Source organism: Morus notabilis, unplaced genomic scaffold (assembly GCF_000414095.1).
Source record: "Morus notabilis unplaced genomic scaffold, ASM41409v2 Scaffold16, whole genome shotgun sequence".
Classification (NCBI taxonomy): Eukaryota; Viridiplantae; Streptophyta; class Magnoliopsida; order Rosales; family Moraceae; genus Morus; species Morus notabilis.
In genome coordinates this window covers 408,961-426,720 of record NW_010367452.1, presented here as the reverse complement: position 1 = coordinate 426,720, position 17,760 = coordinate 408,961, and the positions used below count along the sequence as shown (strand labels likewise).

The 17,760-nt window shown below is 33.0% G+C and overlaps 2 protein-coding genes across 4 annotated transcripts; both read right to left on the bottom strand.

Annotated features, from left to right (window-relative positions):
* Positions 1 to 1,522: 1,522 nt before the first annotated feature.
* Positions 1,523 to 5,424, bottom strand: LOC21405097 (B3 domain-containing transcription factor VRN1). Of its 2 annotated transcripts, none has more exons than XM_024175016.1 (3): positions 5,227 to 5,424; positions 2,324 to 2,826; positions 1,523 to 2,083 (listed from the first exon to the last, which is right to left on the bottom strand). In XM_024175016.1, exons 1-3 carry the CDS (start codon positions 5,330 to 5,332, stop codon positions 1,829 to 1,831), a joined length of 864 nt encoding a protein of 287 aa, XP_024030784.1. In that variant the 5' UTR covers positions 5,333 to 5,424; the 3' UTR covers positions 1,523 to 1,828. The 2 variants fall into 2 exon arrangements, with proteins under 2 accessions (XP_024030784.1, XP_024030785.1); XM_024175017.1 differs by having other exon boundaries at positions 2,324 to 2,920; positions 5,227 to 5,282.
* Positions 5,425 to 8,186: 2,762 nt separating this feature from the next.
* LOC112094364 (B3 domain-containing protein At1g49475-like) lies at positions 8,187 to 11,848 on the bottom strand. Of its 2 annotated transcripts, XR_002903494.1 has the most exons (6): positions 11,672 to 11,848; positions 11,116 to 11,439; positions 9,094 to 9,655; positions 8,875 to 9,017; positions 8,580 to 8,591; positions 8,187 to 8,539 (listed from the first exon to the last, which is right to left on the bottom strand). XR_002903494.1 is itself a non-coding variant. In XM_024175018.1 (5 exons), the coding sequence occupies exons 2-4, from the start codon at positions 11,188 to 11,190 to the stop codon at positions 8,920 to 8,922; spliced, it is 735 nt and encodes a 244-aa protein (XP_024030786.1). In that variant the 5' UTR covers positions 11,191 to 11,439; positions 11,672 to 11,848; the 3' UTR covers positions 8,187 to 8,591; positions 8,875 to 8,919. The 2 variants fall into 2 exon arrangements, 1 of the variants encoding a protein (XP_024030786.1); XM_024175018.1 differs by having other exon boundaries at positions 8,187 to 8,591.
* Positions 11,849 to 17,760: the final 5,912 nt, after the last annotated feature.

Here is a 17,760-nt window from a genome sequence, read left to right as displayed (position 1 = left end):
ACTCAAAAACTGGAGGACAATGAAAGCATTAGGTTATGTCATTATGTAAAGTCCAATATCATGTTAATGAAAGTTAAAGCATAAAGTAAATTACAGTGAAACTCAAAACTTAATGGTAGTGGAAGTACTAAAGTTATATGTTAATAAGTCCATCAGCATTAAGTTAATGAAATTGAAATCATCAACTTAATGACCGTGAAAGCAATAAGTTAAGTCCAATATCATTACGTTAATGACATTAAAGTAAGGGGGTGCAATAGAAACTGTTTTTCTATAGATTAGGGGAAAAAAAATGAAAATCCTATAATTACTTCGAACTGTTTTTCTATTTTTTTTTATCTTGAATTTCACTCTTTCTATGTTTCCTTTAACGTGTGTATGCTAACTTAAGTAAAGAAGCTTAGCATTTTTTTTTTTTTTTTTAGTATTGGGTGTAACATTTACCTTTTCCCTAAAAGAATGAAACTTTTTTCTTTGATATGACATAGAATAAAAAATTGAATTGCATTCCTATATTTGACATATGAATAATGTAAGGCTTCACGCTAACACGTGTACATATACATATAACCCAATATACAGCCATGTTTTCATATACATGTTGTCCTTGTAAACAGACGTCAGCAATATAAACGACATGTCGTTTATTACAGTAATGTGTGTAAGAAAGTTTAGGTGTAAAATGGCACTTAGTTGATCTCTTTTACAATTGACAATTTTGAGAATTGGTCATTAGAAATTCAAAATCTGCCCCCATAAAAAAAAATCATAAACTACATTAATTTGCAATTTTTATTCTTTTCAAGAAAGCTCTCAGGTTAATTGGCCAACAAAATTTGACGAACCCACTTGAGTATTTCTAGTAGTAACCACTTGAGTATTTCTAGAATTACTACAATACATATTTTAATCATTTAGCAAAAACAAAAATAATAATAAGAAGAATAATAACATAATTTAATCTTGGTTTTGCAGCTTGACGGCTGAAAAGTGAAAACTAAGGACTTTGAAGTTTTTGGCAGAAAAATTGTAGAAAAAACCTAAAATAAAATTAGCAATTTATTATTAAATGTAAGCACATTGTAGGCAAGAAAAAGGATTTGCAACAAGAACTAGCTATATTCACACTAATTACATACTAAACCCAGTGGAGTAGTTTTACCTACCATTCATAATTTAAAAGATAAACATGTATCCAATTTATCTATCCAATAACATGTCCAACCAGGGTATATATATTGTCCGAAACTCTTAGAACTTTTAATCCATAATAAGGTCATAAACTAAACATAAATTCTCAGTCGTATTACATCAGAATGGCTCTACCTGAAAGCTGGTTGGACAAAGAATATTATGAGAAATTTGGATCCCACATAAACTTATCTTATGGACATCATCATATCATGGAGTTAGAATTGTCTAAAAATAAAAAATAAAAAAAATAAAACAAAACAAAATAAAAAGAAGAAAACGTGGGATATTCAGAACCAATCTAGTATGTCAAAATTTTCATTTGCACCCTGCTAAATTAAGGATTATGAGAATATTCGGAGGCCATTCACTTCTGACCCTAGAATCAGTAGCCTAAATTGGGAATCACCACCCAAAAAACCAATCAAATAGTAAAATGAAAGCCCAGAATAATGCTAAAACAGAAATGGGGCCTAACAGTGTGCAGTCTAGGAACATCAGTGACCACCACAAACCGGTAGAAACAATGTTTAAATCCATATGATATTGAGAAACACAGAAAAACTACAGCCTTAAAGTTCTTAAAAGTTCAGCAATCTTCCAAAAAAAAAAAACCCTTAAACCTTGAAAGGACTAGTCAATATTCAGCTTGACGAAAAATGGAAACTTTCAGCACAACTTCTCCCTGGGCATTCTTCTCATTCAGCTCATAGGCGCAGACATCTCCTAGGCTTATAGAGTTCTCCCTCAGAAATCTACAGTATCCTTTACCCAGAAAATACCCTGTTTTGCAACTTAAAAACCGCACATACCAGGATCTAGACTCCACTTTAAGTGTCACCATTGGTGACCGTTGTTCAATATGTCTCTGCACAAAAGTAGCAGGCAAACGCTGCAAAAAGAAGATAGGAGAAAAACTGTCATTATTAACCTGCGAAAGTGAAGTAGGAAATGAAACGTGTTGATATTGGCAAGGAAACAAACAAATATCTTAAATATGTTAGCCAAGTATTGATGTCTATTAATAGAACCATAGTCTCCCATGATCAATTTAATAATAGAAAGCGGTTATTACAAGGGAATATACATGTTTATTTGAAGCATATTAATTTGTATAGAAAATTTAGGTTACCGTATTATGAATACGAGTCACAGTTGCTACGAAGATGGGCTTTTCTGAGAAGATTTTGCTGGCTGCTTTAAAAGCTTTACTATGTCTATAAGACCGGTGCTTCCCGCGAGCCTCTGCTGCCCCCCCTCTCTTTGTGGCAGATTTTTCTTTACTGGCCTTACCACTAGTTCCCATTCTTTTGTGTGGTGGAGAAGATGGTTGCAGATATTCCTCCTGAGATGATAAATGCTCAATGATATGGACTGAATCATCATCATCTGAACTCTCAAGCATCTTAATTGTATTACCATCAACATCAATTTCTCCCTTCTTGGGCCCACTAGCATCAGGCTCGTCTACCTCACAATTAGATATATCACAAACTGACACTTCAAATTTAGAGCTTCCTTTATATCTAAAAAAGAGCAAGTGCCCGACGCCTATGGCATAGTGCTTCACAAATTCTGGCCAACCCCGCTGCAGCCACACCTTTCCGTCCTTTTTCTCCAAATGCAATCTCCATTCTGAACCACAGGGAGGTATAAGAAACACCACACGTGATAAAGTGTCTCCATATAGACTCACAAACTTCCGTGGAAGTCTCTGCATACATCACAACTAACATTTTTAATTTAGAGAAACCCATCAGAAAGTAAAAGGAAAGAAATTCAATTCCACATAGAGAAAAGCAGATTCTGCAATGTAATACAAACACAACAATTAAAAAGAAAACATGGAGCAGTAATGTATAGTGTGATCTACTTTATGGGTAACTGGAAAAGAGTTACGTACTGAAGACTATCTAAGATTACGAAGGGAAACAATACTTGTGGCCAAAAAAAAAAAAAACCGAAAGAGAGAGAGAGAGAGAAAGAAACTTGCAAACGAACTTAATACAATTAATTACAAATTTAAATATTGTATTGCAAGATGAAACAATATATGTCTGCATCTTACATGATATACGGTTGCTTACAAACTTTGAACATTGAAATTGTAAAATGAAAAGATAAACTTGCAAACCGACACTCCCTCTTTTATATATTGGGAAGAGTTTTGATCCTTGGTTATTCAAATGACAAACGAGAGTTAGACATCTGTAAATTTTCTCTGGTAGGTGAATCTCTCAATGGAGTGGTCATATACTACAGAAATGATAAGTCCAATGGAATAGTTTTATGCTACACAAATGAATAGGAATGCTTTATCCAATTTATCTTTCAATTCTATGTCCAACTAGTGTATATAAATGTCATGTAATATGACAATTTTTTTTTTTTTTTTAATGTGAATCTCATTTCTCGGTAGTGGTACCATAAGGATTGTTGTGAACTTAATGCATTTTCTTCTTAAACTCTGAGGCATTGCTATCTAAGTTCAAGTTCACCTTGGATGGGTTAGAAACACAGAAGCACATCAAAAAAGAGAAAAGAATAATCTTTCTGTTTGGTTTGCGGAAATTTATGCAGAAGCGACTTGATTTTTCAATGAAGAAAAAAAAAAAGAAAAGAAACTCAAGATGACACTTAAAGGAAAGCATAATACTCAGACACCTATAGTAAAAGACATAGTAATTAGGCCTATCATGCTCAGATATAGAAACTATAGCAAACAATATAGAAATCCATAGCAAACTAGTTTTATTTTCTTTTTCCTCCTCCTGTGCTGAAGCAAGAAATGATTTAACCATTCGCTCAGATTTCATTCCTATATATATAGAGAGAGAGACACACACACACATGTATGTATGTATGTTTAACAGAAGGTTTTATTCTACTGAGCTGCTCAAAATGCTAAATCACCAGCAGGGAGATTACAGAGTAATGATTGCCTGTTATGAGATCAGACAAACTGGTACCAACAAATTAACGTAGTGCACATTGAAGATTTCCTTCTTAGAGTGTGTACTAAGCCCTATAGTACTTGACAAAACAATTCACCCGTTCCCTCAGTTCCTCAACTTCCCTTTATCCCACCTAAATCAAACTTAGTAAAAAAAAACAAAAACCACATCTACACAACTAAGGGTACCTATCAGTGTCATATTATGAAACCTGTCTCCTGAATGTCATGCTAATTGTAAGGATTATAATATGAATCAGCAGCACACATTTGGAATAATAACACCAGACAAAACTAACAAAATAGTAAAAAGTTAAAATAATGCTAAAAGAGAAATTGGACTAAAAGAAAGAATTCATATTTGCAGTCTAAATCCATGTCTAAATCCACATGAGGATGAAAAATACAGAAAAACTACCACCTATAAGTGCTCTAGTTCAACTAGCTTTAAAATCAATTCTACTTAGCAATTACAACAGGGGCTGAACATTTAAACCATATTGCACTCTCCGTCCACAAGATAAGGAAGAGATCACTTACAAGCTTGTTTTCCTTGAGAATTTCTTTAAAAATTATCCTGAAAAATGCAAAATCGGTGGAGGAACTAGAAGCCATTGTAGAAACAAAGAAACAAGCTTCTTTCTCTCTCTGTTTTTCTTTTGCAGAGTTGAAAATTGCAAGGGTTTCTCTCGTTTCTCTCTCTAAATTGCAAGTCTCTCTCTCTCTCTCTCTCTCTCTCTCTCTCTCTCTCTCTTCAAAATTGAAAATCGTCCGTAAACAAACTTGGGTAAAAAACCCTAGGTGAAAGAGGACAGATGTCTCTCTTTCTCTTTCTTTTCTTCTTCTGGACCCTAACGATCAAATTGAATTGTAAATCAATTATCCAAAAAAAAAAAGGATAAATTGGAAGCTTTTCCTATAATCCAAAAGGTTAGTTTTCCATAAACAGACGAAATCTTAAGAATCCTATCTTCTGATTAAGCATTCATAATGACGAATCGACAAATAATCAATTTCGACGAGACAAAGGAAATCAGAAAGGTACGATATTTCTGATAAAGCAAGTTTTGCTTACGGCTTACCAGAGTAGGGCAACGTCAGAGACTTCCGTTCGATTCTCCCATTGGTTCTCTGGCCGGTCCCACCGCCAGAGGAGAGGATTTGAAATCGAATCGTTATCGATGCCATTTTCTCGCCGGTGACTTCTGATGATTCCGATCGCCGTTCAATCGGCGCAGAAACTTAAAACGGCGCATCGGCGCAGAAACTCAAAACGGCGCGAAAAATGGTGAGAGGAATGGACAAAAGCAGCTGATTGGGTAGGAGTTGATGATTGCTTGGGAATAAACGATACGTCGTTTTGAATTCTATACAAAACGAAATCAAAAAATAATAAAATAATGAAATAAAATGTTGTCGTTTATTTGAATGAGGATGATAAACGACATCATTTTTGGGGAGGCAAAAATGCATAAGGCATGTTGTTCTTTGATGATAATTGACGGCAAATTACGAATGTCAAACGTAGTTCACAGTTGAACGACAACAAAATGCATGTGGTGGTTGGTTTGAGGAAATAAACTCCAGGGAATTGGAACGTAAATAAATATCTATAGTTTGTTTCGTTTTAAATTTAATAAGAGAGAAATTTTGCAAAATCCTAGACTATGAAAATATGCACGTGTTTTATTTTATTTTTTTCGAACGACAATACTATGTACATTTGTTTCTTCCAAGGAGGAAAACAAAAGAAACTATAAAATCCAAACGACATGTTCCTTTCCAACAAACGACATAGAACTTTGGAAGAGAATTGTACGTCTTTCTCTAATTTAACCATGCAAAATTTAAAGTAAACCTTGTGACGATATTGGAATCAAAGATACAATATAGCAATCTTTGTTAACGCCGCATTTTTCTTAAATGGACCACAAAATATCGATCTTCCTGCTAAACGACAATGAGTTTTAAAAAGGTGAAATATCAGAATGAGAATAATCTTAAGAGAACTTTATTTTTTTCTCTTGCATTTTGTTTCTTATGACTACTTTTATTCTTAGAGAGAGAAAATATTTTAATAATAATAGTTTACATGAAATTATATCAAAATCTTTAGATTTGACTATTTTTATAACAAATTTTACCATTTCTTATAATAAGAGAGGATTTTTATGTGACTTGTAGAATAAGAGGATTTTTTTTATTTGTTTTTCTAAACTACGGGTAAAAAAGCAACATTTCCATACGACATACGAGATATTTTTGTAATTATTTCCTCTTAAAAATATGTATTATGCCATCGGAAGGCCAGAGGATATGAAACATTTACTATTTAATTAATTTTTTTAAAAGCACTTATATTAAGAGCGTATGCCCTAATATAACATATTTAATTTCAAATTAATAACCTTAAGACGTGTTTAATAATCCCTCCGAAAAATAAGAAATGTTTAATATAATGATCGGTTAATTAACCTAGTCAAGTCTAATTCAAAGTTTGAAGTTAGTGAAAAAATAAAATAAATGATGTTTTTGATAATACGTGCAAATTTCCCCTTTTTTATTGGGAAATTGTAGCATATAGACCAATTGTTGTGTGCATTGTATATTGACTCCTGAATTTTGAATTAAAAAAACCAAATTTAACTCCTTTAAATCCTTTTTTTTATTTCATTCATTATACATTTCATGTAAAAATAAATAAAAATAAAAAAAAAACCATCCCCTCTGCTATTTGTTTTTTTTTCTTTTGAGTAGTCTGTTATTTGATTTTTTTTTTTTAAAAATATCCCCTTTGTTAGTTAAAAATTTCTGAAAATAAATTGAAATTAGGTATGAGTTATTTTCATAAGTACCCCTGAAAATGTATCTTGTTTCAAAGTACGTTCTAATTTTTTAAAACAATTCAAAACACCCTCAAAATATAGAAAAATGTTCAAAATATCATCTCCATCCAATTCTGTCTATAAACTTAATTATAAAGTAACTATGCACAAACACAAATATGTAAGGCAAATAGAAATTGTCTATCAAAAAGAGAGGGAATAAAGTAGGTACATGTAAGATTTGGCTTATGTCTTTTTTTTTTTTTTTGCCCCGTAATAAGAACTTGACACATCAATTAATTATCATGACCTTTTAATTGATGTCATATGAAACTTTAATTGACGTGACATGATATTATAAAAGAGACAAATAAGAACACAAATAAGATGACACACGAAATAATTCTATGCATGTGTATATATAATACTAAAATGATTCATCGTGGAATTGCTTATTATTACCACCTCAAAGATGGATTTAATTTAAAAAAAGCAAAACGTAATTGCAGTTAGTGGATAATTGGCCTCCATGATCCTAAACAATTGACTATAATCACGTTGTCGATTAATTTAAGGCAACATAAATAGCCAATGACGATTTGTGGGACAATAACATGCCCATTAAAACATAGTTTTCTGCAAGAGATCTTTTCATGATTAACTCTAATTATTATTATAATTATGTTTCTCATTACCTCTCATCACTATAAGTATGTTTTTACTTGTTTGGGATGTAATCTTACCGTAAGTTCGTCATAGATATACATGACAAACTTTACTAAAACATGGTTCTCATAAAATATAAAAATTTTCCTTTTTTTTTTTTTTTTTTTTTTTTTTTTTTGAAGTAAGAAAAAGAATGAGTAAGAGCATTAGTGATTATTACATGTCGCGCCTTGATGTGTACACGCATTGACTATTGCTAATGTGAGTGTGATTAGAATACAACTCAAATTTCTAGAACACATGTTGCAAAATTTTCAACTAGGAGAAGGCCATCAATCGCAATTTAGAGAGCAAACCACCCTACAATTCTTATAAAATTAACAAGTCAGTCTCAGATTTAAAATTTTAATTCCCTATTATGCTCACTATAGGCATTATTACACACCCAATTAACTTCTGAATCTAAATCAGTACCCTAAATTTTGGATCACATGACCGGACAAAATAGTCAAATAGTAAAATGAAAGTTAAGATAATGCTAAAGAAGAAAATGGAGCAAAGAACAGAATACATATATTTCTGTCAAAGAGCATTTAAGTGACTAGTGCATTTTGGTTGAAACCATGTTCAAATCCACATGACATGAAAAAATACAGACGCTACGGCACATAATAAAGCACATTATAACAAGGACTGCCAATTAAAGCACATTACTTCGGAAAATGGAAACTTTGAGCACAATTTTGCTCTTATTCTTCCTCGCATTCAGCTCAAAGATACAGACATCTCCTCGCTGCAGAGAGTTCCCCCGTCAGAAATCTCGAGTACCCTGAGCCGAGAAAATATCCCAATTTGTAATTTAATAACTCTACGCGCCACGATCCAGTCCCTACTTAAAGTTTTATCCTTCGTGCATCTGGTGCAATATGTCTCTTCACAAAGGAAGTCGGCAAACGCTGAGAAAAAAGAAGATGGTTGACAAACTGCCACTGTTAATCTCTAAAAGTGATGCGGAAAATAAGATAATTTGATTCTGGCAAAGAAACTATCCCATTTTCTCAAAGATGTTAGCTAGTGATTTATGTCTATTCATAGGATTATAACCTTCCATTACCAATTAAATTATGTAAAGAGATCCAGCAATAATAATAACGATAATAACGGATATAAAGAGATTATTATGAGGGAATACACATTTTTATTTGAAGCATGTTAATATGTATAGAAAATGTAACTTACCACATTATAAGGATTTATCACGAATGGTTTGAAGAAGGGTTTTCTTTAAGAGAATTTGCTGGCATCTTCAAGAGTTTTGCCATCTCTAAGAGTGCGTAGCCCAGCAGATGTGTGGTTTCGGGATTGGAATTTTCCATACTTTCCTGCACACAAAAGCAGTAGATAAGCAGTACTAACTCATTTTTTAGCAAAATTTCAGATCTTTGACCTCTAAATTACCTTTCTTGGCAACACCTTTCCCTTGACGATGTTGAGATCTTGTCACTTCAGCTGCACCCCATGAATGAATGCCAGAGTCATCATCGCTAGTACATTCAGTTTTAACTTTACGAATACGGTGGGTTCCTTCTTTCTGACATTCACCACTAGCATTGGTTCTCGTTCTCTTCTGAGGTGGAGAAGATGGTGGTATATATTTCTCCTCAGAAGATGAACTGCCAAACATTTGAAGTGACTCAACATAACCAATGGTTTTTTCCTTCTTGGGCACATAGACATTAGGGTCATTCAGATTGGCAGGAATAGAAGGATAATGTATCTCACAAGCAGAGATGTCACAAATTGAAACATAGAACTGAGAATTTCCTTTATATTTAAAGAAAAGGAAGTGCCCGAAGTCTAAGGCATAGAGCTTGGCAAATTCTGGCCAACCCTGGCACAGCCACACCTTGTCCTCTCTTTTCTCCAAACCTATTTTCCATTTTGAACCACAACGAGGTCTGAGACACACTGAACTCGATAGAGTTTTGCCATACAGCCTCACAAACTTTTTTGGAAGTTCCTGCATACATCACAGCTAGCATTTTTCAGATACGGAATTTAGAGAAAACCATCAGAAGGTAAATGGAAAGAAATTCAGTTACAAAAAAAAAAAAAAAGGATTCTGCAATGTAATGGTGATCTCGCAGCTTAATTAAAAGGAAACTTGGAAAAGTGTAGTATACAGGGTGATCTTCCTTTTGGGTAAACCGGCAAAAACATCATGTGGACGAAGACTATATAAGATTACAAAGGAAACAATACTTTTGCAAGACGATATTACACCGAAACTGGCATCAATTTTATCTAGAAAAATCCAACAATATGTTCCAATGCTGAAATTGCATTAAATAACCAAAGTGTACGTACAAACGTTTAGTACTAAAACAAAGTGCATGCCTCACGATTATGACAAGAATAAAAGATTGAAAAGTGACGTACAGGCTTCTACGTTTTTTTTTTTTTTTTTTTAAACTAAGTCAGTAAGTTCATGAGTTTCCTACGGAACAAGATCAACCATGTTTCTATTATCTTCTCTTGATTAAGTTGTAGGATTAATGGTTACACGCGTTAAAGAAAAACAAGAGTTCTTTTTATTCCTCATTTTCTTTTCCCCATTTTGTTATCCCATAAATAAAGTAGCAGAACCAGAGCAAAGGAAAAGGAACAGGAATAAAAACAAGAAAAACAAATTACTGAACAGGGAAAAAAAACAATTAAAGCAATAACAGTAACACATAATCAACTGAAATCTCTTCTAGTATTGAAGCATAGGCTACTAGAATAAGGTGAGATAATGTAAACCAGATACAACGATAGAACAATATAAAAGTGGGAAAGAAGTCTAGTGAATTCTAGTGAGTACAAAGACATTTCCAGGGGCATGAACCAGTAAAAAACAACACACACTTTGACCATGAAGGACATAAAAGCTTCCATCTAGGACAACCTTAGTTCCTACCTCATAAACCCACCAAAGGAAACACGCCAGATTATTATTTCATTTAAAAAAAAAAAAAAAAAAAAAACCGGCGAAGTATCTTCCAGTATTTAGGCATAAGCTACGACAATAAGGTGAGTTGATGTGAAATAAATACAAAGATACTACAACACAAATGTGGGAGAGAGTAGAGTTTAATGAGTACAGAGATATTTTCAGGAACATGAACCAGTAAATAACGACACCCAGTTTGGCCAATAAGCACATAAAAGCTCCATCTAGGACAACCTTAGCTTCTTCCTCATAAACCCACCAAAGACAACACACCAGGCTATTGTTTGATAAAAGTTTCAAGAACGGGTGTTTCAAAGAATGCATTTGACTAAAGGAAACAAAAATCTGATGCAGATTATATAACAATAACACGAGTAACATTCTTTATATTCGTATAAAAACATGAAAAAGAAAAACACACTCTTTAGATTATATATGCTACATATAAATTAGAACTATCCGTCGACAACAAGAAAGGGATTACTTACTAGCATTTTTTTCCGAAGAGCTGTTTCCAAAATTAATTTGAAAAATCCAAAATCAGTGGAGGATCCAGAAGCCATTGTAGAAACAAAGAAACAAGCGTCTTTCTCTCTGTGTCCTTTTCTTTTGCAGAGTTGAAAATTGCAAGGGTTTCTCTCGTTTCTCTCTCTAAAATGCAAGGGTTTCTCTCTCTTTCTCTCTCTCTCTCTGAAAATATTGTTTTATTTCTACTCTTCAAATACACTAGTATTTCAAAATCATCCGTAAACAATACTTGGGTCAAAAATCGTAGGTCCAAGAGGATCTCTCTTTCTCTCTCTTTTCATCTTCTGGAAAAAGAGTAAACAATGGTTTTCATCTGAGCCTCTAACAATCAAATGGAATTGCCAATTAATTATCCAAAAAAAAAGTTTAATAGTTTTCCAAAAACAGACGAAACCCAAAATCCGATCATCTGATTAAGCATTAATAATCAATAAATAGTCAATTTCGAGTTTCGACGAGACAACGGAATCAGAAAGGTACGATATTTCTGATAAAGCAAGTTTGCTTACGGCTTACCAGAGTACATCAATGTCAGAGACTTCCGTTCGATTCCCCATTGGTGCTCCGGCAGGTCCCACCGCCAGGGGATAGGATTTAAAATCGAATCGTTATCGATGCCATTTTCTCGCCGGCGATTTCTGATTATTCTGATCGCCGTTCAATCGGCGCGGAAGCCTAAAAAGGCGCGGTGAGACTGAGAACAGAGAGACAACTGACAAAAGCAGCTGATATTTCAATTTTCAAGGATTGATGGGTGACGCATTCGTTTCTTGTCTTTGGGTATAAACGACACGGCGTTGTGAATCCTATTTAATATGAAGGCAAAAATATAATGAAATATTGAAACAAAAAGATGTCGTTTCTTGTGTCAGACTGGAGTTTTAAAAAAAAAAAAATGAATGAGGATAAACGACAACAAAATGCATGTGGTTTTAGGAAACAAACTCCAGAAAACTGGAGCGTAGATAAATACCATTGGCTTGATGTGTTTGGTACGAATGAAAAGTAGAAAGAGAGAAAATATTAGAGGGATTTTGGGATAGAAGTTGGTAAATTAGTTTATTTGGTAGAAAGAAAATTAGAAATGAAAGAAAAATTGAATAAAAATTTTTATTGATGGGTCTCATTATATTTAATTTCTCTAAAAGTGAGTGAATTTTTGAAAATAAAATATGAATAACTACATAAATGAAGTTAAATTATTGAATTGTCCTCATTTTTTATTTAAATTACTAAATTGTCTTCATTTTTCATTTTAAATTGACAGATAAAGTTAGGCGATTTTTTTGCTAAAAAAAAGATAAATAGAGCACTCTCTCTCCACTCAGCTCACTTTTCACGGACAGAAAAACTTCACATTATTTATAATTTGTAAGTTCTATTGTTGAAGATTGAAAGTACATGGTCTAAATTTACTTTAATTTTAAAATTAATTTTGTGGACGAATCTCTTACTCCCTTATTCTTTCTTATAAATTTATAAGTTAGTTCGTAAGTAATCCTTTTTTTTTTTTTGCTTGACCGTAAATAATCTATTTGTTGATTCATACACTTTTGCAAAAACATAGATTGTTAATCGTATCTTTAGATGAGTCTTTTGTATCAATATATAATTGATATTAATTGATTAGTCAAATTTTTGTAAAGGTAAAAAAAGTTTGGGAGAATCAGATGGAAATGGAGTTTTGTAACGATGTTCAACTTTGAATTCATTTTTCAATTGTATTTATTTAATATTGTAAATATGGTGTTTTTTTTTTCTTTTTTTACAATTTACTAGTCATAAATTTGTTTTTACTTGTGTAATATCGTTGTATGTTATTAGAGAAGTTCCAATTTTTTTTTTTTTAATGACTGAATTGGCTAAATGGTAATTTGAGAAGCTCTCTAATGGATTATAATGCTATGAGTTTTTAAATTGAATGTGAATATATTCTATTTATTGTAAAGTCTTTCCTTGTTTTCTTTTTCTCTAAATTGTTGTCATAACGTATTCATTCTAATTCAGATTTATGGTAGTTGTCTTTATTCAATGGGATATGCTATATTTTATTTGGATTTTAATGATGTTTGTTTTTTTAGATTTTTTTTATTTTTTTAACATTATGCTCTTATTCTTTCAATATAATGAATTAGATGTTATCATTGTTATGAGTTTTCCTTAATATGTGAATAGAAATAAATTTGTGTGCATAGTTGGAGAATATATGTGCTGATTAAGAGTACTATAGACTCTTTTCAGTAAAAAATTGATTCTCGTATTTATATTTATTTTTAAGATATATTACATTAATATCCTATATATAATTTTGATTAGAACCATTTTGAAGTAGATGAGAAATTCTAAATGGAGTTTCAAGGAAGGTCAAGAGGATAATGTTTTGGAGTGTAATCAAATAGACATGAAGAAACTGTTACAAGACTTTTTAGAAGTTGGGAAAGATGTAATAAGACAAATAATCAATGCCAAGTCACAATAGTTGACTTAACCAAGAATCATGGAGAGCTGTTGGACAACAACTATCCGTTAGAAACAAATATGGTAGAGTGTTATGCTCTGTCACGTGGATTCAAACTATCAAGAATTTCCTCTTAATTCTCCACTGATCAAGGAATGATTTCTACTCCAGAGAAATCATATTCTCTTTCCTAAACTATCTTTTATTACCGTTGAAACCTTCTTGTATATATATATATATATATATATAGCCAAAGCTTTCTATTCAACTCTTTCACCAGTGCTCTAGCCTAGTCTCCATTAAGTTGACTACCTCCAATTTTCTTCTTTGAAAATCTCAAATTCTTCCCCTGATTCGTAGCCTTGGAATAGAACACCACATCAATGATCCACAAAAACCAACTGATGAACTCGTTGATTCAGAGGGTAAGAAAATCACAAATCCAAATTTTGCTGCTTGGATCAACAATGATGGTCTTCTTACATCCTGGCTTCTCAGAAACATGACGGAAGATGTGCTTAGCATGATTTTTGGTGGGGATACAGCATATGAAGTTTGGAACTCTCTCCAAGAACAACTGTTGCCCAACACCAACGAGATGAATCTCAACAGAAAATTGGCTTATATGCCTTAACCAAAGGGTCGATGTCCCTTGGCGAGTACATCCGAAATTTCAAGAGTATTTGTGACAAACTGGCAGCAATCGGAAAGCCTCTTTCGGATATCGATAAAGTTTTCCAAATCTCAAAAGGGCTTGGCCCAAAATACAAGGATTTTAAAGTTGATGTATTATCGAAACCTCCATATCCATCATTTAACTAATTTGTAAAGTCGTTACAGAATCATGAACAGGTTTATCTTGTGGACGAAAAGCAACAACTTGACCACAATCAAGCATTTCTAGGCCAAAGAGGAAGAGGAAGAGATCAACAAGGAGGAAGAGGCCAATCTAGAGGAAGAAGCTGGAATTCCTTTTCTCAGAATCGACCTAACAACAGCAATAATCAATCCTCAAATTTCCAACCTCAGTTAAAATTCAATAACACTAATAATTGGAAAGGAGAAGGACCAAGCAAGCCAACTCACAAGAAGGAAGCTTGCCAAATCTGTGGACGAACAAATCACACTGCAATCAAATGCTACTATAGGTATTATTATGTTCCTAAAGAGACAAAAACTCAGCAAGCTTTGGCAACTATGGACTTAAATAGTGAAGGTGACCAAAATTTTTATGTCGACTCGGGTGCAACGGCTCACGTAACAAATAAAGGAGGTAACCTTATATCTTTAAAACCTTATTTTAGTAAAGATTCAATCTTTGTTGGAAATGGATAGTCTTTACCAATCACTCATACAGGTAATGCCTTGCTTCAGACTTCGCAAGGCAATCTTAGGCTAAATGATGTTTTAGTCGTGCCAGAACTTAAAAAGAATTTATTGTCAGTTAATCAACTTATTGATGACAATTCTTGTTCTTTTGAATTTAATTCTAATGGTTTTGTTATTAAGGATCAGAATCAGCAAATTTTGGCTAAGGGGTGTAGAAAAGGAAACTTGTATGCACTTGAGAAAGGACACCTCGAGGAAGCAAATCTTGAAGCTCTTCCTGCAGTCAAATCTCAAGGAGCATCTTCAGAGATTTGGCATGCTCGAATGGGGCATCCAAATTTAAAGTTTCTGCAAACTTTACAAAAGAATAAAGTTATTTATGTTTCCAATTGGTTGACTAAGAATACTTTATGTACTAGTTGCCAATTAGGAAAGCGGTGTAAACTTTCTTTTAACAAATTTGAATCAATTTCTCAATTTCCTCTAGAAAAGATCCATAGTGATTTATGGGGACCTACCCCAATATTTTCTTCCCAAAAATTTAAATATTATGTGATATTTATGTTGGGAATAGTATTCTAGAAGCATGAGATGTAATAGGATATTTATTATTTAATTAATAAAAGAGTTTATTCATCATTTTATGTGCATATATTTATGAAAATATTGGGGTAAATTATATAATCTTTTATTACCGTTGAAACCTTCTTATATATATATATATATATATATACCATTGTATTAATCCTTGTAATACATGAGATTATAAACCTATTTTTTACTCACGTATTCGTGTAATCCTTCAAGCCTTTTATTAGAAATCTATCATGGTATCAGAGCAGGTTTCATCAAGCTCTAAAATGTCATCTTTTGAAGAGCCAAAGCTTTCTATTCAACTCTTTCACCAGTGCTCTAGCCTAGTCTCCATTAAGTTGACTACCTCCAATTTTCTTCTTTGGAAATCTCAAATTCTTCCCCTGATTCGTAGCCTTGGAATAGAACACCACATCAATGATCCAAAAACCAACTGATGAACTCATTGATTCAGAGGGTAAGAAAATCACAAATCTAAATTTTGCTGCTTGGATCAATAATGATGGTCTTCTTACATCCTGGCTTCTTAGAAACATGACGGAAGATGTGCTTAGCATGATTTTTGGTGGGGATACAGCATATGAAGTTTGGAACTCTCTCCAAGAACAACTGTTGCCCAACACCGACGAGATGAATCTCAACAGAAAATTGGCTTATATGCCTTAACCAAAGGGTCGCTGTCCCTTGGCGAGTACATTCAAAATTTCAAGAGTATTTGTGACAAACTGGCAGCAATCGGAAAGCCTCTTTCGGATATCGATAAAGTTTTCCAAATCTCAAAAGGGCTTGGCCCAAAAAACAAGGATTTTAAAGTTGATGTATTATTGAAACCTCCATATCCATCATTTAACTAATTTGTAAAGTCGTTACAGAATCATGAACATGTTTATCTTGTGGACGAAAAGCAACAACTTGACCACAATCAAGCATTTCTAGGCCAAAGAGGAAGAGGAAGAGATCAACAAGGAGGAAGAGGCCAATCTAGAGGAAGAAGCTGGAACTCCTTTTCTCAGAATCGGCCCAACAACAACAATAATCAATCCTCAAATTTCCAACCTCAGTTAAAATTCAATAACACTAATAATTGGAAAGGAGAAGGACCAAGCAAGCCAACTCACAAGAAGGAAGCTTGTCAAATCTGTGGACGAACAAATCACACTGCAATCAAATGCTACTATAGGTATGATTATGTTCCTGAAGAGACAAAAACTCAGCAAGCTTTGGCAACTATGGACTTAAATAGTGAAGGTGACCAAAATTTTTATGTCGACTCGGGTGCAACGGCTCACGTGACAAATAAAGGAGGTAACCTTATATCTTTAAAACCTTATTTTAGTAAAGATTCAATCTTTGTTGAAAATGGATAGTCTTTACCAATTACTCATACAGGTAATGCCTTGCTTCAGACTTCGCAAGGCAATCTTAGGCTAAATGATGTTTTAGTCGTGCCAGAACTTAAAAAGAATTTATTGTCAGTTAATAAACTTATTGATGACAATTCTTGTTCTTTTGAATTTAATTCTAATGGTTTTGCTATTAAGGATCAGAATCAGCAAATTTTGGCTAAGGGGTGTAGAAAAGGAAACTTGTATGCACTTGAGAAAGGATACCTCGAGGAAGCAAATCTTGAATCTCTTGCTGCAGTCAAATCTCAAAGAGCATCTTCAAAGATATGGCATGCTCGAATGGGGCATCCAAATTTAAAGTTTCTGCAAACTCTAGAAAAGAATAAAGTTATTTATGTTTCCAATTGGTTGACTAAGAATACTTTATATACTAGTTGCCAATTAGGAAAGCGATGTAAACTTTCTTTTAACAAATCTGAATCAATTTCTCAATTTCCTCTAGAAAAGATCCATAGTGATTTATGGGGACCTACCCCAATATTTTCTTCCCAAAAATTTAAATATTATGTGATATTTATGTTGGGAATAGTATTCTAGAAGCATGAGATGTAATAGGATATTTATTATTTAATTAATAAAAGAGTTTATTCATCATTTTATGTGCATATATTTATGAATATTTTATGAATATCAAATAAAAATTTCGTGATTATTTATGTAACCTTAAACATGGTATATAAGTGTTGTATACGAGAGGATAATGTTTAAGGATAATAATCAAAAAGTGATATTCGTAATAAATCTAATTAAAGTTTGGAATCTTTAATTAGAACATTACTAATACATGTCATTCCCATTTAGAATGGAACGGTGTTATC

Excerpts from the sequence above, each read along its gene's own strand:
- LOC21405097 (XM_024175016.1), bottom strand. The coding sequence starts at position 5,332 with ATGGCATCGATAACGATTCGATTTCAAATCCTCTCCTCTGGCGGTGGG. Across the intron at positions 2,827-5,226 it reads TCTGACGTTGCCCTACTCTG|AATGGAGATTGCATTTGGAG; the intron begins GTAAGCCGTAAG and ends CCTGTGGTTCAG. Across the intron at positions 2,084-2,323 it reads TGACTCGTATTCATAATACG|CGTTTGCCTGCTACTTTTGT; the intron begins GTAACCTAAATT and ends TTCTTTTTGCAG.
- LOC112094364 (XM_024175018.1), bottom strand. The coding sequence starts at position 11,190 with ATGGCTTCTGGATCCTCCACTGATTTTGGATTTTTCAAATTAATTTTG. Across the intron at positions 9,656-11,115 it reads CTCTTCGGAAAAAAATGCTA|GAACTTCCAAAAAAGTTTGT; the intron begins GTAAGTAATCCC and ends TGATGTATGCAG. Across the intron at positions 9,018-9,093 it reads GAAAGGTGTTGCCAAGAAAG|GAAAGTATGGAAAATTCCAA; the intron begins GTAATTTAGAGG and ends TTTTGTGTGCAG.